The 24332-nt window shown below is 46.6% G+C and overlaps 1 protein-coding gene across 2 annotated transcripts in view; it reads left to right on the plus strand.

Annotated features, from left to right (window-relative positions):
* Nucleotides 1-377: 377 nt before the first annotated feature.
* ACVR2A (activin A receptor type 2A) overlaps nucleotides 378-24332 on the plus strand; it is a 62669-nt gene continuing 38714 nt past the window's right edge. Inside the window, exon 1 of one of the 2 annotated variants that reach the window (XM_040560799.1) lies at nucleotides 378-2049. In XM_040560799.1, coding sequence (XP_040416733.1) covers nucleotides 1995-2049 — 55 coding nt within the window. In that variant the 5' untranslated portion in view covers nucleotides 378-1994. Of the gene's footprint in view, nucleotides 2050-22483; nucleotides 22489-24332 lie in introns of those variants that run through there. The other variant, XM_040560800.1, reaches the window with a different exon arrangement.

Here is a 24332-nt window from a genome sequence, read left to right on the forward strand (position 1 = left end):
GCCACGGAGCGGCCGCCACCGCCGGCCCCTCACGGCGGTCGCTGAGGGGCGCTGAGGGGGCGGGCGGCGCCCGACGGCCGCGCCCTGAGGCGGGGCGGGAACGCGCACGGGCGCGGCGGCACGCGAGCGGGCCGCGCGCACGCGCGCAGGTAGGGGCGGAGGGAGCGCGCCGCCGCCGGCGCTCCGCCCATCCCCGGGAGAGGAGAGCAGAGGAGGGGAGGGGAGGGGGTGGGCGGGGCCTGTCGGGCGGGCGGCGTCCCGCGAGTGGCCCGTGCAGCTGTCAATCCGGGGCGGCGCGCGCTCGGCCGGCGTCGCGCGAGGGGCCTGGCGCGGCGGGGGGCTGGGGGGGGGAGGAGGGGAGGAGGAGAGGGAACAAAAACAATCGGCCGGGCGCCGCCATCTTGGGCCGGCTCCGCACGCCGCGCGGTGAATGGGTCGCTATGAGAGAGCCACAGGGGAGCGGCGGCAGCAGCAGCGCTCCGAGGGCTGCTCCGAGCTGCCGCCCGCCCTCGGCAGGCTCTAGAGGCGGCCGCCGCCGCCCGCAGGGAACCCCCGGGCTCGGCCTTTCCGCCTCGGCGAGCCCCGAGCCGCGCTCCTGGACCGACAAAGTTGGGCTCCGCCGCGCCGCCGCCGCCGCCGCCCGGGAGCCGAGGGGGTCGCGGTCGGGGGCCGAGCCGGGAGCGGGCCGGGGCCGGGGCCAGGGCTAGGGCAGGGCCCAGGGGAGCCCGGCCGGGGGCTCGGGGCTGTTCCGCGCCGCCCCGGCGACCTCTTTCCCTTTTTAATATATATATATATATTTTTTTCTTTTTTTTTTTTTTCCTCAAAAAATCCTGACTGGACCGAGGGGGAGACAGCCGCCGTTGTGGTAGGGCGAGGGGAGGAGGAGAGGCGGCCGTGAGGGGTTGGCGAGCACACGGCCGGGGGGCGGCAGGGACAGGGGGACAGGGCACGACAGACGGCCAGGGGGACGGGACAGGGGGACAGGGCTGCCCCAGCCCCGTGTGCCCCCCCCCCAGCCCCTTTCCTCCCTCAGGAGCTTCCCCGGGACTCGCCGCCCTCCTCCCCGGCGGCCGGGCGCTGCGTGCTTTTTGCGGCGTGTTTTTAATTTAATTTATTTTATTTTTTTTCGCCCTCTCCTCGTTTAAATACCAAATACAGCCCCCCCCCGCCCCCGGGGGAAGGGGATGGAGGTGTCTTAGGAAAAATTCCCCGTTCCGCAGCCCGGGCTGAAGGCCGGCCCGGAGGGGGGCGATGAGCTCGGGCTGAGCGGCTGGGGACGTGGGGAGCCGGTGTCGGGGCCGGTGCCAGCCCTGGTGCTGCCCCTCTGCCGGTGCCAGCCCCAGCCCTGGTGCTGCTCCTCGGCACCCTCAGCAGCACCGCCACCCAACCCCAGCCTGGCCCACGTGCAGCCGCCGGCCTCCTCCCGCAGGACTCCCGACCCGTCTCTTCCTCGGAGGCTTTGGACGTTGGAAGGCGAAATGGAGCTGCTCTTCTTCTCCCAAACACTACATGTTGCGTAACGGGAGCCAGGACGAAAGCCCCGACCCGTGTGCTGGTCTCGGTACGACTCCCGGCGCTCGGCACCCACCGGAGATGCTTTACGGAGCTTGATGTGGAACAGAGTTGGAGCCTCTTCAGAGACTTTGTCGTGTCCGGCGGCTTAATTGCTGACTTCTTTTTCTTAGTGGATTCGTAACATACTTTTATGAATTAAATTTTGCCACTGTTTGTACAGAAGCCAAATGACACGTGTGTTTTGAAACACGGTTCCAAATATATCCAGCCCTGAACCCGGATTCTCGCTAGAAAGAGCCGGAGGGAGATCGTCAGTCTCTACATAAACCTGATTTTACTGTTTCGTGAACATTATCCTCTTTAGAGATGTTGCTGTAGATTGCTTTACAACTGTTCGGCAAGAAGGGGGATTTTCCAGCTTGCTGGACCCAGGAAACTGGATACTTAAAGTCACTTAAATGTTTTAAGAGCATTGGAAAATGGGAGCTGCTACTAAGTTGGCGTTTGCTGTTTTTCTTATCTCTTGTTCTTCAGGTAAGTAAAAGTTGTTTTTGTCGCTTTAAATTTAAGGCTTTGGGGTCAGCACTGGAAAGTCAGAGGTAATTTTGTTGGTTAGGATGCGGTGGGAGAAAACACTTTTCCAAACGGCAAATGGTTTGGGGATGGCAGTAACTGTGAAGGCAGCAGCTGTTTTCATCGCGATTCTTAAAAATGTCTAACGAGCACACTTCAGATGTGTGCAGCGCTTGGATTTCAGAGGAATCGTCAGCAACAAACGTGGAGACATAACCACCTAGTGTCACATCTGGTAACCTGGCAATGCGGTTATTAGTTTCATTTTTTTTTTTTCCAAAATGAGGATAACCAAGCTGAAATACTCTTACCCCTTAATTTAGAGCTCTTGTTCTGGAGCGTTCAGTGGTGGATGGCCACCTTCATTGCTGCTTCATTAGTTTAGGATAGCCGCTGTTGTGAAAGCATTCGCTCGTCCTTTGCTGATAGCAAGGGGTGTGCGCATGTATAGGTGCGTGCACAGAAAGAGGCTGAAAGGGCACGCTTCCAGTTTCAAAGCAGTGATTTGTAACGCTTTTATCTCGCTGTTCGATATTTCACTGTTTTCGGGTGTGAAAGTTGGGTTTCAGATGCTGCCTGGTAGCTACCAAGCGTGGGGTGAGAGCTCCCACCCGCTTGTTGAGGAGGAAAATCCTGGTAGCAACCAGTGGCTGGAGGAACTGGTGGTGTATTTCTACTCAGAGCTCGTCAGTTTCACAGAAAACCTGCCCTGAGCTGTGTGACAGCCTTAGTATTTGTTTAGATGGCAAACCTGCTACTTTCTGCTTACATTTTGAATGTCCATGGACTGGTCTGTGCGTTTACACTTTTTTTTGGCTTTCCCAGTGGCGTGCGAAGGTGTACTTGTTGATCAGTCCGCAAGCTGCCAGACAAGTACTCAGGTTTTCGATGTAACTGGTCTCAGGGAGTAATGAGATCTGTGTAACAATAGCTTTTAAAATTTCAGCGTTATAATGTACAGGATTCTGCTGAACAGTACGTTTTCTTGTGGTTAGTAAATGGATAGTCTAGTCTTATGTCTGTAGTGTTATTGATCAATTCCGTGTGGGCTTAAATGTGCTGTGAAATGGCGATCGCTGCCAGAAATAACCCCCCGAAATCCTTTCTGTTTTAACAGAGAAATAGCAGAACAGGTGAAGGACACAGCTCTTTTTTGGTTAGGGCACACCATTTATTGCTTTTGTGAGACAAAACATGATTTCTGACAATTTTGTTCTACCCTAGAAGACATCTTTCGTGTTTCCCTTTACTTTCACATTTCCCTTTACCTTGTTTTTAAGTAACTTAAATAACAACATCCCTCTTAAATCAGGAACATCCTCTACAGGGAAACTTTTCTTCGTCTCAGTGACGGTTTCTGAAGGGCTTGGTGCCATCTGTTCTTCACGTCTCTCTCCCTTCCACATCCTTCTATTAAGATCCTTTTGCCTAGAGCATAGAATAGCGATCTTGTTGACATTGCCATATTAAAAAGAGCTGTTAAGCAACAAAGCCTGGCTTTTCTTTAGGATTTCTTGCTCATCTTGGTAAGACAAAGCGATTGTTTCTCTTGCCTGTGAAATAGAAATAACCGTTGCTAAATGACCAAGGAACTGGCTGCAATTCGAACTGCGATTTTCCTATTAATGACATTGTTTTGGTGGCTGCTCCAGTGTTACACGTCAAGTATTCCAGTATTTAATAATTATTAAACTGCTTTCTACTCTAATACTTGGAGTGTTAGTTTCTGCAGTCCTGCTGTAGGTGTAAACATGAATAAATTCCCAGGGAGCTGTTGTTTTTGCGATCGCAATCATAAGATTATGTAAGCTTTTAACGTGAAGTACAGGCACTTGGAGTAGTGTTTCTTCTGGTCACCGTGACTCGGTTAGGTTCAAAATCACATCCGATCGATTCACTCTAACATCGTGATCGGAAGAATGACTTCCCTGGAGAAGAAAAAAATCTCGAGTTGTTTATGTAAGAGTATTGTCAGTGGTGGAAGAACTCCAGGAGTTCAGGTGTGAAGGGGTCTGGTTGTCTTTGCCTTGTGCGTGTTTGTTGGGTGCTCGGGGCCCGGGGCCGGGCTTCTGCCCTGACCTGTTTGCTGCGTGTGCCGCAGCTATCTTCTGCGGTTGTTTCCCCAGCCCGTGAATACCCGTGTTCTTTAACTGGGTGAAAACGGTCTTGTTCTAGGCGGTGGGCGTGGAAGTGGGCTTCAGTTTGAAGGCATTTTATTTTATTACCTATAAACTCCTACATGAAACGCTGTGAATGTCTTTCAAATGTATAGGAATGCCCAGGGAATTACATCTGATAATCTTTGCTGAGAAAGTTTTAAATATCACAGTCAGAAAGTGGAAATACTGCTAAAGAGCACCTGTATTACGTTACTGGAGTTTATCCAGGTATCTACAAATGCTGTAAACGTGGACGTAGGGTTGCACCCCTTTGTGCTAACTGAAGAGAGTGAGATGAACGCGCAGTAAGTAAACGCCAAAGTGCCCCTGCGCATCGGTTCCCTGCGCATCCCCTCATATACTTTTTATCTCTCCCTATATTTTTGACAATGAAAAAGCAACTCTGAAGTAATAAAATACTTTTGAACAACTGAATGTGCTTCCTGTGCCTCTGCTGAGGCAAGGCAGTAGGTGGGCTGAAAAGAAACCCAATAAATGAAGTGGGGTTTGGTGAGGAACGCTTCCCTTCAGATGCTGCCTGGGCTCTCCCCAGCCCGAGGAAGTGTGTTGCCGTGCCCTACCCTCCGTGATCGCTGAGCTGTTCATTATGAAATTTGGGAGTAGAGTGTATGTGCGCCTCGGCAGCTTTCTCTGCTGTTTCGGACCGTCCAGCACCTGTGTTGAAAATGCTGGGCGAGGTGGGAGCAGTGGGTTGTCCTTAACCCAGGTCTGCTGTTGTGGGCGCTCCAGTTGTGAATTCCTCATGGTTGGTTGTTGCTCTTACACCTCGTATCTCCCAAACCTCCTCTCCTCTCTTTGGGTGCCCTGCTCTGTCTGGGGGGCCTGGGAGGCCGTCAGCGGAGGAGTTTGCCTGCTTTAAGTCTCCTCCAGGGGACCAGACCTCAGTTTGTTAAAACTCATGTAAGCGCGGTTCGTGCTAGCAGTCGCTGAAGCTGAAGGAAATGGTTCAGAAACATCCTGCTCCTGTCCCCCCAACACCAGGTCAGCCTCGAGCCTCTCAGAGGGCCTTGAGCGGTTTTTCTAGAGGAAATGACAAATCAGAGCTACCTTTGTAGCTAGAGTAGTATTTTCACTGCATGGGGAACATTTTATTCTTTGATTTTCCTTTTATTCTCCCTGTCTCACACCAGCTGTTAGTAGGGGAAATTACTCCTTTCCCCAGGCATCTAGCTGGCACTGCTGGAGCCAAAGATACCGCGACAGGCTCGGAAGGTACTCGGGAGGAATTGAGGGGTGGGAGATGAGACTTCCTTTGCTTAATTTTACTACTGTAATGTTGGTTTTTTACAGTCATTTCATTGTGAACTTCGCAGCACTTGAAAATCCTGCCCAAAGGTTAGCAGTGGTGTCTGTGGAGTTGTCTCTGCTGGTAGGTTCTCTGCAAGCCGTGCGTGAGCGCGGTTGGACTCTAACCTGATTGCAAGGCCGGGCAATAAAACACTTCAGACTTAGTACGACTTTAAAACAAAGTCCTGCTCAAGTTGCCTTTTTTTAACCACTGTGTGCTTTCTTTTTTTTTGTATCAAGTGTGCTGGGGTATTCCCAGTGACAACAGCCTTGATGCTCCTGTTCAGAGCAGGACTTGTAAGTCTGCTTTATGCTGCTTCCAAGCGTGGATCCATTTCCATGGATGTGAACGTAATGCTGTTCACAAAACGTTTTGGCTCCAGGTTGATATTAGACCTTGAGAAACAGAATTTTGATCTATAACCAATGCTGTATAATCTGCCAATGCTTAAGTTTACAAACCCTAAACCTTCTAGGTTATGAAAAATACGTGAGATGGTGTTAACTTTGCCTTGGAACATATAAACATGGTTCTAGTAGAACTCCACTTGACGAATGTTTCAAGAGAGGTGCTGCTGTCTTGGTTTTACTAACACGCTTATCCTTCAGATACAAACCTTGTTTTCATAGAGAAGTAAATAAATAAGCTAATGCTTATTTAATGCTAGGTGCTGTGTAAATGTGAGGGGAGGGGGAAAGGTTTGTGTGTGAGGGAAAGGCTGTTTTATCTTAAATAGGGGTGCAAGAAAGTAATTATTGCTATTGTGAATAATAGTTTTCAGTTGGTTTTAATGGACAGTATTGGAATGCCTTTTTTTCCCCCTATCTTGCCGCAATTTAGGGGCAAAAGCCCTTCGAGTGGTATGTTCGGATTGTAAACAAGGATAGAAAAATAACTTCTTTTTTTCCCTGTTTAACTATAGCAGTTCATTTTTATCATATCCTGATTTAGTTTAAGGTAGGGGGAAAAAATCGCAGCAACTCCAATGTTTTTTGTTCTTGGTGATTCCACCTTCTCTTCCAGCCTTTGCCTCTTACGCTTCTGGTTTTGAGGGTGCCTGGCTTCCAATTCCCATAGCCTATTTCTCTTTGAAATTGGAATTCACTTCTCTCTCAAGTCATAGTTGCCAAGTTTGTATGTATAGTCCCTAGGTATCTTAAGAGGTGGTGGTAACGTTTTTGTTACAACACAGACAAATGAGATGGATACAATATGTAAAAGTATTTTGGAGACCTGTGATTCAGAGACTTAGCAAGTCCACCGTATTTATCCTTGGGAATCATCTAGAGAATAATTGTTACAACGCAGGCTGTAAAAAGATAGAGGTTGACAAGGAACTTGGTTGTAGGAGAGAGTCCTCGGTGAAGGGGGATGCATTTCTACCACTTAATTAACAGAAAGCAGATTAATGCAAATGCCTGCTTTAGCTGGTTGGTGGAATACATGGTCTGTTAGCTATCTGATGTTCCTGAAAATGAGAACTCTTTAAAAAAGATCAGGAAAATTGCATATTTTACAGCCAAGTTCTTGTGTGATGAAATCTTAATGTGTTTTTGTTGCCTTGGTGCTTAAAATTCAGCACATCTTATTTCCTCTGATTTCCATATGGAAATTGAAGTGTTACTGGATGCCAGTGACTTTGTGGCATCTCTTCTCTTCTCTCCCCTACAGTGTCTGGGTGGTGGTGGTGTTTTTTCTTAGAAACAGTTTGCAACTACAGCGCCAAGCAGCAGAGCGTATTTAGGCGTAATCCCACAGAGGATGAATATTTACTGCCATACTGTTTACAGTCATGTCTTTGTGGCTAGGACTCCCAAACGTATGTTAGATGCACCAAATACTTGAATCGCTCGTGGAAAGAGCAGAGGAGAAGGGTTTATCTGCTGCGGTAATGACTGCTAAGGCACCGTTCCTTAATGCTTCCACGGTAAAGTAGCTCTTCATGAGGAAGGTCAGCATTCATGGTTTTCTTCTGAATTTGTTAGTTAGAGTAGGAACTGGAAGCAAGGAGTCTGGCTAGGGAAAAAAAAAAAGACAATTCGCTTACTAACTGGAGGCATAAATCTTTGGTTATGTGGTTAGAGGTATTTGAAAAACACGTGGAAATGCAAGAAGCAGCTGTGGGAAGGCTGCCTGTTGCTGCGGCCAGAAGCAGTTTGAGGTAGCCCCGGTGGTGTTATTAGGGTGGGATCTGCTGAGGCTGGGTATTGGAGGTGTGAGGAACGTCTTCGTGCCCACCTCTACTTGGGTGCTGTCAAAAAAGCTGAGTTATGTTAAAGAGTTTGGTGAAAGAACGCATGTTCTGTTTTTATCTCTTTCTTAACTTCTGTTCCGTGGTTCTGCCAAATTAATTCAATTTCTGGACTCACAGTGAAGGAAGGATGAGCAGGATGGCAGCCTTCAGCTCTGCTTTTGCAGCTCTCTTTGTGCTGACCCTTTCAATGCAGTGGGCCACTGTTGCTCTCAGGTAGAAGCTCTGTTATGGAGAAAATGAGCAAGTGATGTACTTCAGATTGTATTGATGCCAGCCGCCGTGTGAGTGACGGCTGTGTAACCTAAAGGCTTGGTGACTTCACAGTGTAGCACTGATTTCAGTGTTATTCTTGAGTTCTTCACAGAGAAGGTTTGCTAGTAACTGTTAAACTTCACTGACTTGGCCTTCATACCATGCTGAGTGCCTTTAGTAGGAAAGAAGGCCACGCGTCCTTGAAGTAATTTAAGTAGCTGCTTATCACCTTCCGTATTTCCGCAGAATCATACAATCATCCAGGTTGGAAAAGGCCTCTGGGATCACCTAGTCCAATCTTTAACCTAGTATTGACAAGTCCACCACTAAACCGTGCTAATAAATTCTGCACCTACACGTTTCCTGAAGACCTCCAGGGCTGGTGCCTCAAGCACCTCCCTGGGCAGCCCATTCCGTTGCTGCACAACCCTTTCAGTAAAGAAATTTCTCCTAATATCCAACCTGAACCTCCCGCGGTGCAACTTGAGGCCACTTCCCCTCGTCCTATCACTTGTAATTTCGTTAAGGTATAATTTCCAGCTTAAATTCTAAGGATTTGTACGAAGCTGTACTTAGGTGGTAATTCAGTTGGAAATGCTGTAATTGTGAAAGGAACCCCATGTACGCTCTTAATGGTGATGGGCATGCGAGAAGTTCCAAAATACACCAAAATGCTTTTATTAGCGTTTCATTACACGCGGGAAACATTGTCTCTAGTTAGGGAATTCAACTGGCTGAAGGGCAGGGTAGTTGGGAAGAGTCAGTGCTTTAGGAATGCTAGCTCTTGGGTAAAATTAGGCAGAAGAATATTTCTCAAATTCTTCTGTTCCCCTAGCTTTGAGACGGTCAGCAGTTGGGCTGAAAAAGAACATTGCATTTGGCACTTACAAGAGCTAGGTATCGCTCTCTAATCTCGTTTTGTTGTGTGCCCAAGTGAGGCTCTCACAGCTGGGAAAATTCCACTGTCCCCAGAATGCTGACAGCAGGTGAGTGGCGTTTTGCTGGTTTAATTTTTAACTCGGATGCACTCTGAGGCTGATACCTGAGAAGTGACTCGAGACGTCCAGTTTCATCGAAAGGTTTTGTTTTCAGAAAACGTCTAACTTTATTTAAACAGAATCCGAATCTTTGCTCAGAATGTGGTTGCTTTTCTCTAGCTCTAACGCTCTGTTTTCCATCGCAAAGTGGCATGCGTTCGGCGTATTGTTGCCCTTTCACCAGGAAGGAGTTGGTCTTTTAACCTGCAGCTGCGTGGTTCCTTGCGCCAGCTGGAGTTGTAAGTTGGATGGGTATCTCCATCCTTCTTAGAAATAGAGAAGGGGGAAAAAAGGTGGTCAAAGCGTTTATGGTATGATTTCTGTATTTTCTGAAAGGTACCAAGCTTTTTCTGAGGATAGGTAAACGTGCAGCTTGTATTCTGGAAAAAATGGAGCAGGGGAGGCAACGTGGTGACTTCACGGTGATCGACGGCAGCCCTGAAGAGCGTTTTAGAGACGGTCTGCGACTTGTCTGGTGACTGTTTCTGAACCTGTTAGTGAATGGGGCTGCAGAGCGAGCACAAACCCCAGATCGCTGTCAGTGCTCAAGCTGAGCCACAGTCCTGCTTAGCAAATGTAACGGGGGGCACAACGCAAGCCCGTGCGCTTTGAGGCCAGAAGAACACTCACAGAGCCATGTTTAGTGTTGTTTTTAAGGTAATTTCATCATAATGGCTCTGAATGGAAACGGGAGCTTCCTCTTTGAAATAACTTCAGAAAAATCATAGGGGTGTGGGTTAATATGATGAAAAATCGTAGGGGTGTGGCTTGGGTCCTTGGGGGTCACCTCCAGCATCCTGCTCAAAGCAGTGCCTCGTCCGCCGAACCTGCAGGCTCCTTTCTGAGGGGGCTGTGTCCCCGGGCTCTGCTCGTGGCCTTTGTCCTTGTTGCATTTCACAGGGCTCATGCTTGGCCACCCCTGCAGGCTGCCGAGGGGACATCGCTGCTGCCGAGCACCCGTGGGTGCTGCGTGGGCCCTGGGGGCTGCCTCTGGTGGTTCGGTGTTTGGCCTCCCGCTCCGGGTGCGTCTCTTCTGCTCCAAGCACACGCTATAGCTGGACCTTGACCTTCATTTACTAGCTTGCGTAGTTGATTTTAAATTCACTGCAGCAGTTTCCTTCTGTGTGGTGGCTTACAGCCTGATGGTGAGGAGGTGGTTTTTGGTAGGTGGAGCTGCAATAGCATGACCTTATTTCTTACTTTTTCAGGTCCAGAGTTTTAATCTCATCTACATAACGCTAATCTCTAGTCTCTAAATACCACCTAAATGATAGCAGCGGTCTTTAGCCGGTCTGTTGTGTTTTGAATACTCAGATTTCAATATCAGCACTTAAGATGAATTTGGATCAGTCTTTAAAAGCAGTGTTTAAATATAACTGGTCTCTTCATCAGGCCTGTTAACATGCGAAGCTTTCCTTCGAGGAACGGGAAAGTTGCTCATAAACAGGGCCGGGGCTGAGTTTTGTTGTTCAGCTATGCTGTTAAGTGTATGAGACAAAATTAAACTTTGCAGTAACTGTTAATTTTAGACAGTTTTGGTAGTGTTTGTCAGGAGATGGTACAGATAGTTCTCTCCAGCTCAGAGCAATTACACGATGGAAGTTTTTTCTTCAAATATTTCCATGTTTCAGGGTTGAAAAAAAAAAAGGCTGTGAAAGTTGCTATAGTTCTAAATTGCATGCGGTTGTTTGAATCAGTGTACTTTTTATACGAAATTAGACCAGCTATTTTTCACTTGTTCATCAGGCTGCTTTAGAAGTAGCCTAGAGAAGACCATTGCTTGAATATTTTTGTTTTAGTCTGCTCTTTAAAGTGAGGGAGTCTGTTTCGTGAGTTATCCCTAGGTATTACCGTACATCCTTCCATTTAGCACAAAGCCTGTCAAAAAGCTGCTTTTAAAAGGCTTTTAAAAATGTTATGGCTTGATTAACTTCTGTTTAACGGCAGGTTGTGGCATTTACTGGGCTGAAGGAAAAAAAAAATTGAGCCTCATCTAACCTTACCCATATAGAGTAGTACAGATCCTGATTCGCTCTTGTGTACTACAAGAAGGATCTGAAGCCACGAATAACCTGCAGGGTGGTTAGTAAAACCAGAAGCTGTTGTTGCTCCCAGCCCTGCCCTTGTCCCCCAGCCCCTCTCCCAAACCAAACAACCAGCCTGCACCCTCGGGACAGCCTCCCGAAGTGTGGGGCGGTTTGCACAGAGTCATCTGTCCCCGCTCACGTGGCAAAACCCCGAGTCCGCGCCCTGCTAGGTCAGAGGCTTTCAGGGAAGCCGGGAGCGCTCAGGTCTCACTTCCTCTTCCACGGGGAACGGAGTGGGTCCCTCGTCGAAATCGTCGAAAATGCGACCCTTCAGTGTGCAAATAGCCTTGCTCTGTGGTTTGGAAACGCTCTGGTGGATGGCAATAAAGCAGAACTCGTTTCAGTTGGCTTTTGGCCAGCCTAAGCAGGAGTCGTGCCTTTGACAGGTAGAACTTAAATCCCCTTTTTGTCCACTTTATCGGATGGATAATGACTCCTGTCAACTACTGATTTTTAAACCTGATTTAAGGATATTTTTTAATAAGATAGTTGCAGTGATTCAGAAAACACATCTGAATGCTGTTGGGATATCTGGTGACGAATGTTCAGGAGCTTTTGTCTGAGGAAGGAGGAAGGATTTAGTTAGTCCTTGTCCTCTTGTGTCCCACCAGAATGTGAGGGCAGCTTTTGTTCGTACCTAGCATCCCCGTACTGTGCTTTTGAGTCTATCTACACGGAGGCTGTACATACATAATTTACGAAAAAATAGATTTAAATCAGTAATCCTGCTCCTCGAGTTGGGAACAGTTATGATCAGAAGGAAAATCATCTGTGGCGTATCCTGAGGAGAACCATCTTCAGCAGCCTGTCAGGAGGATTCAGCTATAAAAACAGATTTGGTTTTTGTGTTCTTTTTTCATCTCGAGCGCTGAGAGTATGTACCCAAAGTGCTAAATGGTGGTATTGATGTTACTCGAAGGATCTGCGAGAACAGAAATGGAATAATCCTTGGATTTTATGTAATCGGTGATGAGTAAATGTTAGAATTTGGTGGAACATGTAATCCTACAGTTTTGGAAGGAGATTGATGCCTAATAGATTGCGATGAGCTTTTTTTAGTTGGGTGGGTGACTGATGGAGATTTTCTAGAACCTTGCTTTGCCAGTTATTCTGAAATTTAGTAATCCCAGAAGCTTTGCCCTCTCCATTATTGTAAGTATTTTGGTGTTGGAAACTCTTTCATTTGCAGTGAAACCAAGGAGTGGTGTCTGCAGAAAACTGATCTGTAGTTTTCACTTCAGCGTAATCATCTTGTGAGTTCGGTTTTGATGGACCTTCAGGATATTTACGTGCTGACAAGGTGTGTTGTAGAGGAGCTTGAATTGGTCATCTGAACTTCATGCTCTCCTTCCCTGTGTCATCTTTCTAGCCACAGTCAGCCCAACACTTGGCCAAGAGAGCAGCTGTTTGCGACTCAGTGCTTGCCTAAGACAGCCATTACGAAGCACAGCTGGACACGTTGACCATGCAGTCGGTTGTAGACTTGGAGAACTCTTGGAACGTCGCTAATAAACTGCAAACCTTTGTTGCAGATAAGTCGAGTCTCCCGTGTGTCAGACTTCACTTGTTCAAGCCGTCATTAGGCAGGACAGCCAAGTAGGAAAAGTCATTTGGAAGCAGAGGCTCGGTAATGGAATGAGTTGCAAAAGTAAGCCAACAAAGTAGATGCTTTTTAATTGCTCCTCCAGTAGTTCAGTCAGCTCTATAAAGCAGCTAATTAGGTTCTGCTTGTCCAAAAGGCTTGTTCCAGTTGCTCCAATTGTTAGTGCTGACAGCCAGTATCTCTTCATGTAGCCATTCAGGCTCATTTGTCCTTTTTTAATCTAAATCAGTTTAGATATTTTTTCTTCCCTCTGAGAAGACCATGTTGCTCAGTGTGGTACGAAGTTATATATGATAAGTTAAATCTGTTCTTTTCCCAGGCACCTTTGAAGTGTCGTTACTTAATTTCTATTGTATGGCACTCCCAAATTACATTTCTAGCTTTAGCTAGCTTCTCTATTTGACATAGTGTCAAGACTTCACGAATTTTACATAATGAAAAATACTACATTGTAAGTCCTTTCAGTGTTGGAGTCTTGTGGTAGTCAGCTTTGATTTATGTAGGACATGGACTGAAAACGGATCGGAGGACTGGGAAAGCGACAGTTCCTCTTCCCCGTGTCCTCTTCTTCAGCCACGTACCTGCTCGGTGGTGGAGCTCTTTGCTGTTGGTTCAGCCCTCGTTGCTCTCTGACGTTGTGCTGGGCTGATGAAGTTCATTGAACCGTCAGAAGTGACCTGGAAGAATTGTAAGTGGCTTTCTGCAAGCAGTATGAAATGAGGACCAGAGCTGGGGTAAAAGAGGAGTGTGGAAGGAGATGGGTGGGACGAGGGCTGGCAGTGACTCGGCATGAATTGACCTAGGAAATGAGTTGTCCAGGGACATGATGTCAGGGTTCAATAGGACTGTTCTCTGTACAGACTGGGCAAGAAAGGAAAAATGACAAAAATAATTATTTTTGCTAATAACAACTTTAAAAAGAACTTGCTTCACTTTTTTGGAGTGGTTCTGTGAACCACAGTGCATGGCTGCTGTCGCAGGATTTTCTCCTCCCTTCTGTGGACGAGTTAGGCTTGCGTATGAGAGCAGGCAGGGTTGGAGCAGTGCACGCTCTCACTGTCGTCGTTCAAATGAGCTGCACTCTCTTCCATTGCTCTGGCAGGCGTTTCACAGGTAGTGGAGGGCAACGTTCCCATGCTTCCAGAGCGGTGCAAACTGGTGGAGCTGGAGCCTGCCTCTGGGCAACCTGAGCTAAAGGAACCGGTGATAAAATTCACTTCCATCTCCCAGGTTCCCAGGTAACAGTGAGGTAGGAACCAAGTAAGAGGTGCAGGCTACAGTGAGCTATGAAATCTAGTTATAGCTCAAGTTTAGGCAAACAGTTCTGAAAGCCTGTTTGCCGCATAATCTTAGCGGTGTTAGTGTTTAGTGTTAGTTTGTGGTCCTTGAATTTTAGCAACAAGTTGTCCTAGAAACGTACCCTCAGCAGGCAGGCACAAACTTTATGCAAGTCTGGTAAAGATTGGCTTCAAGCGGAGAACAGACAGCCCTCAAAGATCCCCAAAGGATGGGGAAAAATACAGTAGAGGTCCTTAAAGTGATGCATCTCGTTTGCTATAATGACTGAATGCACGCAGTTCAAAACACTAAGCACAGTAGTCACACTTAGAGAAGAATAGCTCATCTGGTGATTTATTTTTTCATGCCAGCTAAGCAGCCCTAACACTCAGCGAGTCCTCTCGGACTAAGGACGTGGAGATCCTGGCTGTAACCACCCGACCTGTAAGCATCTCCCAGCTTCCATAAGCATGGGGCCACTCGTCAGAAGCAAGGTGCTGTTACTGCTCGACCCGCAGTGTCCCTGAGGCAGGTGAACACGCCAACCCCAGGGTGATCAGGCATGCAAAGCAGCTATAACTGAGCTGGCAAAAGCCATAAAGCAGGGAAATCTTTAGACAGCAGGGCACATGTCCTGCAAGAGACAGGTGTGGCCCCATGAGAAGTCAGGGTGGTGGGGAGACACAGATACTTGCAGTTCAGCTGCCCACGAGGCTTTGAGGCAGCTACCTGAACTGTTCAGCCTTTTGTTTCTCTGTCTCGGAGAATAACTGTCAGGCTTTTCTATGGCTGCTCAGCATCATGTGGCTTTTAACCTTCTCTGGAAGTCCACATGATGACTTTTCCCATACTGTAATCCAAGTATCAGCAGCAGATGTAAGAGATAAATTGGCCTCCAGTAGCGGTGTTCTCAATTTCTGAATAAAGCGTGACTAGAAGTCCCTATCACTTTCAGAAGCATGGAGGAATCTTACCTTAGGTATGATCTGAAACCTGACATCTTTGTGGGATTTTTCCCCATCTGTGGTCTCTTCCAGCTGAGCCCAAAACCAGCGTCCCTTTTAAGGAAGGATGAAGCTGATGTCCTGAGCCCAGGCCGTTATTGTCCACATCTGTTCCTGTGGCTGTTTCCATCTGACAGTGAAGTTTAAGTTTCTGCTTGGGTGAAGCAGAATTTTTAACCCCTTTCTCTCCTGAGGTGATGGCTTCTGCTAAGCACATCTAAGCTAACTTAAGGACTTATGCCACCAGAAAGTGAAGGCCTCAATGTATGTTTTCTGTTCACCTTCCCACTATTCTCCTGCTCCTGGGAGCATAATCTTATTTATACCTTTGTATTCATCTCCGTGGATTGCCCCTGTCCCTTTGAGAAGTGTTTGTTGCTGAGGTTTTCTGGAATTTGGGGAGCTACGGATGATGCTGGTAAGTTCTGGAGGAAGGACGAGATAATGGCACTGGAAGCCCAGACAGACAAGGCACTGGTGAGATCCTTTTCCAAGCAGACTCAGAACATTAAGTGGGCAGGGAATGCTTTACCTCTTTACTTACACTGGTCTTCAGCCAGCTTGGGACATTGAAGCAGTCTCTTTTGTGCAAGAAAGGGGGCAGATTGATTGCAGGCTGCCAGAGAGTTGCACCTACAGACACAGAGGTTGAGACAAATGGAGATGCGTGACTGTAAATTTCCATGGTCAAATAATTAGCCTAATGTGGAATCTGACTGCTCTGAGGCTGGTGAGGTGATGAATGCCTGGGCCCCCTTTTTCTGAGCTGCTGAGCTCTCAAACAGTAAGCTTTTATGCACAATTTCCAGAGCTTTCACGTGTCTTCCCCTGGAGGGTGAACTCTTCTCTAGTATGTGCTTTCCCTCAAAGAAAAACTCTTGATAATCTAAGGGGATAGCCTTAAGCTTGGAAAGGATGGAGTGGATGGAGGTATCAAGCCTAGGAATTCAGCTGTTGTTGGCAGGAACTTGTGTTCCTGCTCTGGGTTGCATGTTGATTTGCTCAGGGCAGCTCTCTGCAGTTAAGAGTGCCATGTTCCTCTGCTGACTGTCCAGGGAACTCGGATACCTAAGTTCATGGCATTAAATCGCGTTACAGAGGATATTTGGGAACCTTCAAAGCTGTAATGGTACGCTGCCACGGCACTTCTCAGCCCCAGGCCCCCATGGTCTCGGTCTGAACAACAACGCACCAGACAGATCGTTTTCTGACCTCCAGCAGAAAGGCTCCATCTCGGTATCTCTGCATAAGTGATCAAATAATGCCAGAGAAGAAACAAAGGCGGTCTGAATGTCACATCTGCCTTACTGTTACCTCACCAGTCAACACATTCAAGAGGAAGGTAGGTGTCAGTCTCTCCTTGGTGAAGAGTGCTACGCAGAAGAGCAGTTGCTGTTGCTGTTCAGCTACTGATTTACCAAGTATCTGTTGACTGTGCTGACTAGCTGCAGGTAATCATTATCCTGTAAAACCAAAAAGAAAAACCTAACCACTTTTGTTCTCATTCAAAAAGGCTACTCTCCTGTCAATCATAACCAAGTGCCTGAGAAACTGTCTCACTAAGTACTCCTCCACTACTGCAGAAGAAACAGCTTGAGCAGGCAAGGCAGGAGAGCTCTCCCGTAACCTTTTTGGCAGTTGTGAGGCTTTGATGTTCTTCTGGACTGCCAGGAGAATTTACTGCTGAATGAATTCCCTACTTGAGACAAGAGAAACACCTGTTCCTGCCTGAACAGAAGGACTGCTCCATCAAAGAACATCTGGCACTGTAAGCCCTTAAACTACTGTTTATGGCTTCCCTTTTCCTTTAAGGTACTCCTAACACAGCTTTGGAAGTGTAGGTCTCTTAAGCAGGTAAGCACCAGTGTGACAGGGATTGCTGGCTACCTCAAAGGAAGCACTGCACTCAGAATGCATCCTCCTGCCCCTCGGTACCTGCAGAGCCTCTGTTTTACTGTGAAGGAAACGTGTTCTCCTTGTTTTCTAAAACAAACATACCATCTAGGAACAGCAAGTTAAGCCTGTGTGTGTATATACACATATAAACCAATCCAAATTAAATGTAAACAACTAGAAATCCGATAACTACATAACTGCATTTAGGGGTGCTTTGGGGGCCAAGCACCGTGATAGCTTGGCTCTTGTTCCTGTTCAGCCTGCTGGCCAGCTGCTTCACCTCACTTCCAGTGAAGTGATCAGTGAAGATTCTTTATGCAAAAAGCATGTATTTATTAACTATGGGTAGTTAAACTCCAGAACTTGCTTCAGAACATACGGAAGTTGAAAATGATTCAGGGATGGACAAATTGATGGAGGATGGTTTGTTCTGAGGTACTGAAACGTGGTCTTGGAGGCAGCCTCCAGATGAAGTAACTCCAGATCCTTGAAGACTCCTTCCCAAAGCCTTTGGGTAATCCTCCAGTTAAGGCTGCCTGATGCTTTTGAAACATCCCCCTCCTTGCTTTGGGGTTCAGTTCCATCTCCCAACAGGTGCCATATAAATGGGCCTTCTGCTGAAGGCAAAGTCTTCCTCCTGTTCCTCCTCATCCCGCCAGCCTTGGGTCGGGCCCTGTGGCTGCAGCAGAAGGGCGGCAGTTGGGTCAGCAGCCAGGGCCTTGTGCAAAGTTCACCCTGCCTCCCTTTGGGTGTTGGCAGAAGTTAAACTGTAGCTCGTGCTTCGCCTGGGGCTCGGCTGTGGTCTTGTGAAGGGGCCTTCGGGGCGCGGAGGGGACCGACAGTGGAAGTAGGGCTGGTGCTGGGCAGCTCGCCTGGCCTGTGGGTGTGCTGGAGATCCTGGCAGGGGTGATGTCTGAATGGTCTTCAGACTCTGGGTGTTTGAAACACCGTCAGAATAGCCAGTGAGCATGCTGCTTGCTCTTAGCTTACTGCTTTGAGGTGACTTCAGTCGCAGTGGCAGGGAGGACATTGCAAATGATACAGGGTAATCCAAAATAACTACATCCTGGGTTCTTTTTAGATTCCTTTAACATGTTGAATCCTCTGCTTCTGCTGGTTCTTTATTGCCAATATAGTCTGAGTGAAATAGGCTAAAATTACTTTGTGCATAGAGATAGGGTCTTCATCCTGTGTGCTGGCGTAACTCCTGAGGTCAAGGAGAAGCTCTGCTGCCAGCTTGGTCAAAGCCGTGGCTGGTGCACAGTGGTCTTGGTGAGTCTTATTTTCCCAAATGCCATGGAACCAGAAACCCCTACAGTTACTCAGTATTAGCTCACGGTGTAGTCCGTAAAGAGATACTTCTCTGCCTCCATCAGCAGTGGGTGGAATGCTATTTTTAAGGAAGTTTGAGGGAAATTATTGTTTGCAAGCAATGATGTAACTTCTACCATGGCTTGAGGTAGAGATTGGGAAGTCCTACTGAATTTGTGCTTCCTAGAAGATGGCATTAATAGGCAGAATTACAATTTAAACTGTATTCTGCACAAAGGGATACAAAAAAACTTTAGAACTGTCTTCTTCCTCTCCAACTGGAAGTGTCTGATTTTCTGGTGACCTCTCACGAGTGCAGTTGAAGACCTCTTAGCAGATGATCTGCCTGGTAGATGCTCCCAGAAGTAAACCCGTGGCATATACCTGCTGGTGTCTTTGTCCTCCTGTCTGTGATGCACCGGAGGGACGGGGCAGGGGGAGTTTGTACGGAAAACATGTTCAAGGAATCCTGCTTGAGTCTTTTCCGAGCGTGGAACTTGGTGTTTGATGGCCAAGTTTAAGACTCTGACCTGTCAAAGAGTGGAAGGAAGAGTTTTAATGTAGTGGTAACATTCATGTTCTGGCTTTTGCTGGGTGCTTGAATAAGAAGAATAAGGTCAAAATCATATCCTAAAGTGCCTTCAGGATTTCAGGTCAAGAGATGTCATTTCCTTAATTGTTAATTTAGAAGAGGAATTAACTTCTAGTAGCACTTCTGGTGTTTCCAGCTGGAAGCCTTTGGTTGTGTGGTGGTGTTTTCTTCCGCCATGTACGTGCCTGATTCAAACACAGATTTCTGGATTTCTTTTTTGCATTTGCAGCCTGATGATAAGTGTCAAAACCTGCGAGTTTTCTTTATGTAGCCATGGTGTTACTGCTTTTAGGGCAGGTGGTTCATTCCTTATTCCACTGGAAAGAAAAAAAAAAAGGTAATTGTTACCTGTGAATGAACCCAGCCAGATGGGTGGCTGGTGGGCTGCCTGGGGGGATCGCCGCCAGCTGCACCGGGGCTATTTGTGCTTCCCCGGGAGGGCATCGGGTGCTGTTCCCCATGGGAATGAGCCTCTCTTTCTTCCCAGGAATGTGAGGAGGTTAAGATGCTCCTGAGACTCGTAGGGGTAAATGTCAGTGGCATAGCCATATTGTTCTGACACGAAAAAATGATGACCAGCTAATAGAAATTGGATTCTATATGGTTGCAGTATGATAGAAGCTAAATTTTCTCTTCTAGATACAACCCAAAAGTGGTCTGTCTAGTTCTAATTATTGTCGAGTTTATCTAATTAAAATTAGGCATGGTGAGAATTTCTACAGCCAAAACCAGTTCCGTGTTTTTGAAGATGAAAAGCCGAGCTCTGAGAGCGCCTCGGCAGTGCTCTTTCAGCGTGTACAATTTCCTGCTTTACGTGAATACTTCTCTTTTTCCTGACATCGTTGTGGTGGAACACATCGCATAGGCAAGTGAAACAGCTGAGCAGGATGAGATTGCCTTGGTGTGGTGCTGTGAGGTGGGCAGGTGAAGTAACAGCATCCCACATGGCTTTCTGTTCTGCACGCCCATTGCATGTGCCACCCTGATCTGCTGTTAAGTGCTGCTCTGACCTGCTGTTCTTGCTGCTTTTTTCCACCCAGCTGCTGCCGTGGCAGCCTTGCAGGACGTCCTGCTGACTGTCATCTCCTCCAGGGGAAGGGCTAAACTCAACCCACGGCGTATTAGGATGTTTCTCAGAGCATCCTGTTCTCCCCAGGGGAAGGTGTCTCAAAAGGCGTGCAGACGATCCCTCTGTTACACTGCATGGTTAGGAGGTTAGAGTTAGCACTAAAGATAGGTAATTCTTCAAATAGATCAGGGGCAGATGAGTTATAACTCTCCTCCAATGCTGCAGAGCTTCAGGCTGCTGCTGCTCCTGCATGTGCAGGAAGAATGAAGCTCCGATGCTTGCGATGTTCCCTTCGATGAAATGTCAACTGCTTCGGTGCGAGAGTACATTTCCTGGAGTATTGGTGAGGTTATTGCTGGAAAACGTCCGGTTTGAAGCTTTGACTTTGGAAGTGAAGTAGAGAAATGGGGAAGGATTTGGAAAAACCTCCAAGAATGTTTTCATCTGCAAATCTTGTTAATGAGGGGCTAAGAAATCTCGATCCAATCTCGATCTTAAGCAAAATGTTTAAGAAGCAGCGTGATGACCAGCAGCTATCTACAAGGAGGAGGGGTTTCTGGCATCAGGAGTCTTAGAAACAGTATTAATAATCAGTATTTTCAGTCAATCTGGAAGAAGTGGAGATTGCAGACAGTGTCTGTTTTTAACTGAGAAATTTAAGACTTGAGATTTTGAGTAAAACTCATAAATTTTGAATTGGTTGCTGTGCTATATTAGATTTCCCTGGGCTGTGTGGTTGTTTAAAATCTTGAGCTTGGTTGCAGTTCCTCGTTCCTCTGGGTTTAAAATGCTGTAGATCTTCACAGCTGTTGTCACAGATTGATAATTTGCTGCTTTTTTTTGTGGACAGGTCTCTCCCAAGCTCTTGTTGAAAGGCAGGTAATCTGTTTGGCTCCAAAAAGTTTGAACTGGCATAATTAAGCTGGAGACTGGCCTGCAAGATTAAAGGGAGTTTTCTAGGTAGCACTAATAAGAATTTCCTAGCACTTTTGATGACAAATACTGGCCTAAATGGAAGGTTAATTGGAGCAGGGAGTATGGGAAAATGCTGGCAGAAGGAAAAACTTTTGATGCAAGGCCCAAATAAAAGAAATGAAGTGGTTACCAGTGAGTGTACAAAACCAGAAGTGAGAACGGACCGGAATGTAGGCAGAGTAAACGAAGGTGCACAAGGAATAGATAATTTTTATGTTAAGGGGCGTGTATCAGATCACACAGATATTCCTTATGTGTATATGCACCACCTCCCTGATTTTTAGTTCCCCTCGTAATTGTATCGGCAAGCTGATCTTTTTTGATAGACAAAAATCAAACAGGAGCTGAGCTGATTATCCGTATTCCCAGATCGTTTCCCAGAGCTAGTTAAGAAAGCTGTGTATAGAAAACATCTTGCACTTTATTGCTGCCTGCTGAGTTACGGTCCTAAATGCAGGCGAGCAAATCAGAACTTGATTCAATATTTGGAAAATTCCCTTCTCCTACCAGGAGTGTGAAAATAATTCTGCTGCTGCTCAGTAAGTTCCCTTCCCAGCACTTCTTCTGTCCTGTCCGCCCCCATACCCTTTATCCCGGGAACCATGCAAGTATTTTTAAGATTGCCTTAGCATATTTCAAAGTCAGTGTAACAGCTTTGTAATCAGTGATAAATATCTAATTTAAAGATAATTAAAAATGCTTGTCATATATAAGCATATGATGTTTAAGTAAAAGTTGTTTCTGCTTGCTTGGGAGGTGATAAGATGGGAGACTAAACGTGATTAATGCTCTCTGCAGATGTTGCTTTATATGCTTAGGCTTTCAGAAGTAGAGCAGTCTAGACCGTCTGTCTGCATTCTCCTCCAGCTTTGATCTTGATTAAAACCGGTTGTATCACATTCATCATCTGCCTTTTTTGAACACCAGAGAGTATCTTAACTGTTCTCGTATGTATATATGTTTGTGGAGAAAGATACGGGGTATCTCTGGTTGAGGACGGTAAAAGTTACATACTCGGATACGTTCAGCAGATAGCAAAACCAGATGTTTTTACCCTGAAAGCCTTGAAACTGTCACTTGCCTTAGGTCAGATCCAGCCAGTGCTGACCGCAACGTTCGATGTGCAGGGAGTGAATCGGGTCGAGGCTCCGAGCGTGGGCTTCCCCCCGGTGGGTCGGGGTGCAGAGCTGGGTGGCGCCCGCTGGAGACCTCACTCTGCAGTTGTCTTGCTGTGGCCTGCCTGCTATCCCGGTGCTCTCTGACACCCGCTTTGTTCCGCTAAAACACCGTGTTTTTTCCTAACCAGTGCCCACGGGAGGCTGAGCCCGGCAGCTTCGGGCTGTACAGGCGAGGGGAGCGGAGCTGCATGGTGGACAGGACAGCAGCACGCTTAGGACGTGTTCCTGCTGCCGCTGTGGGATGGTCAGCTCTTCACCTCTGCGTGCTCTCTACCTGGATATGTTTTTTCAAGATTTAGATCATTAAACTTCCCAAGCGGTTCTCTTTTGTTTGTTTTCCGTGCTTATTTATCGAGTGAAGTACAGGACTGGGTTGGGAACTTGATATCTTTTGTTGTATGGGGACGTTTTAAATGAATCCTCTTAATAAATAAACTAATAAATTATTTGACGGTGAGTTAGTAAAACATTTTGGGTAGTTGCATTAAATATTAAAGCAGATGGGGTTTATTTTTGCATTACAACTTCTTTTGTTGTCACCGAGTGCTTTATGTAAGTCTGTTGGTTGAAGCTGGTTATGAAATGTCTGCGTGTTGTTTCTAGACCACAGTGGTGTCTTAAATCTACTATGGGAACATGGCTCCGTTACAATTTGCTTTTTAAGTGCACCAACTGAATGGAGAAGTAACTGGGTAATGAGTTAAATAATCCTTAACCCATAAGACTCCTGTAAGAACATGGCAGGAGGCACTGAGTTGTGCACTGCTCTGGATTTTGCTATTAACCGATTTTTTTCTCAATCTCTAACTATAAAATGCTAGAACTGCTCAGGATTTGTTGCGTCATCTGCGGTGACGTACGGTTATTTAAAATTCTGTATCAAGATGAAATATTTGCACATTATATACTAAATATTAAAATTATTTGTGTGTTATTTTCCTGTTAGTCAGCTAGAGACTTCCAGGGAGCGTAGTTCTTCCGCAGGAGCAGACAGGCACGCTCAGCTAGGAGGCTTTTCTGGGACACGAGGTGCGCGAAGGAAGGTGAGCAGAGGCAGCAGGATAGGTGCAGGGGATGGCATCGGGAGCCAGGTAGGTGAAGGAGAGGCCGACCTGCTCAGCGCCGCTTCGGAGGGGCAGGAGAGGATTTCCTTCCTACCCAGCCGGGACTGCGGGGTGTTGCTGCAACTCGGGAGTCCCCCGAAAGCTCAAAGCAAGAAGATTGCAGCTGACGTAACGATCGGGGAAAATTAATTAAAAGATTTGAATACGAGTCTGGCACAGCAAATCTCCATTTCCCCCTATTTTAAAAGCATTACCCGGTGCTTAATTGGTTTACCGGCTGAACCGGAGTTGCCGTTCTACCGTAGGTAGCTCCGTAGCTGAGAACTCTGCGGGGCTCTCGTATGCAGACCAACCTTTCTGAGAGTAATTTCTTAATAAAATTCTGGTAATTTACCTTAATACTCTGAATTAACATATTGAAAAGTTAATACTAAAAATTTTATGCAACATTTTGTGACAAATGGATTTTCAAGACTTTCTTAGGAAGTTAAATGAAGCAAAACTGGCTTAATTGAACACTTTCTTTAAGTCATTTTTTCATTAATTTGCATGCTATAAACCTCTTCAGATAGCTTAGGATTACCGTACCATGTCAGGTATGCGCTGTACAGTCAGGGTACGTATTACCAAAATTCACCTCGCTCATATGTCATCAAACACGATTTGCTAAAACAAATCCAATAGTAAGGATTTTTTTGTGATTTTGAATACTTTCCATCTCAGACACACAGTGAAGCGCAGTCCTGTCGACTCCGCTTTTACTAAGCATATGTGCATGGTTTTGAATGGGAATTTGATTTGATGCCTTAATAATCAGGTGTTTAGATTTTTAAAACCTTTATAACACACCTTCAGTACCTTCATACTTGAAGATGATTCCAACAATAATCATGGATTTCTCAAAGGTATTAGATCAGGGGGAAGTGCCAACTTTTGTTGGTCAGGCATGGTCACAAATAAGAAGAAAAAAGACCACAGCATTCTTCCTCAGTTTTTTCTAAATTACTTGGTGTTATTAAATTGATCTTTCAAATAACTTGATTTTGGTCTGTTGTGGGGAATAGGGAGATGATATCCAGCTGACAAGAATTTTATCAGTATTCACTCAAAAGGGAAAAGGGTGGTGATTCTGTCCTGATCTTCTGGTTTTTCCACCATACAGGTTAAGTTACAGCG

This window comes from Cygnus olor, chromosome 6, assembly GCF_009769625.2.
Source record: "Cygnus olor isolate bCygOlo1 chromosome 6, bCygOlo1.pri.v2, whole genome shotgun sequence".
Lineage (NCBI taxonomy): Eukaryota > Metazoa > Chordata > Aves > Anseriformes > Anatidae > Cygnus > Cygnus olor.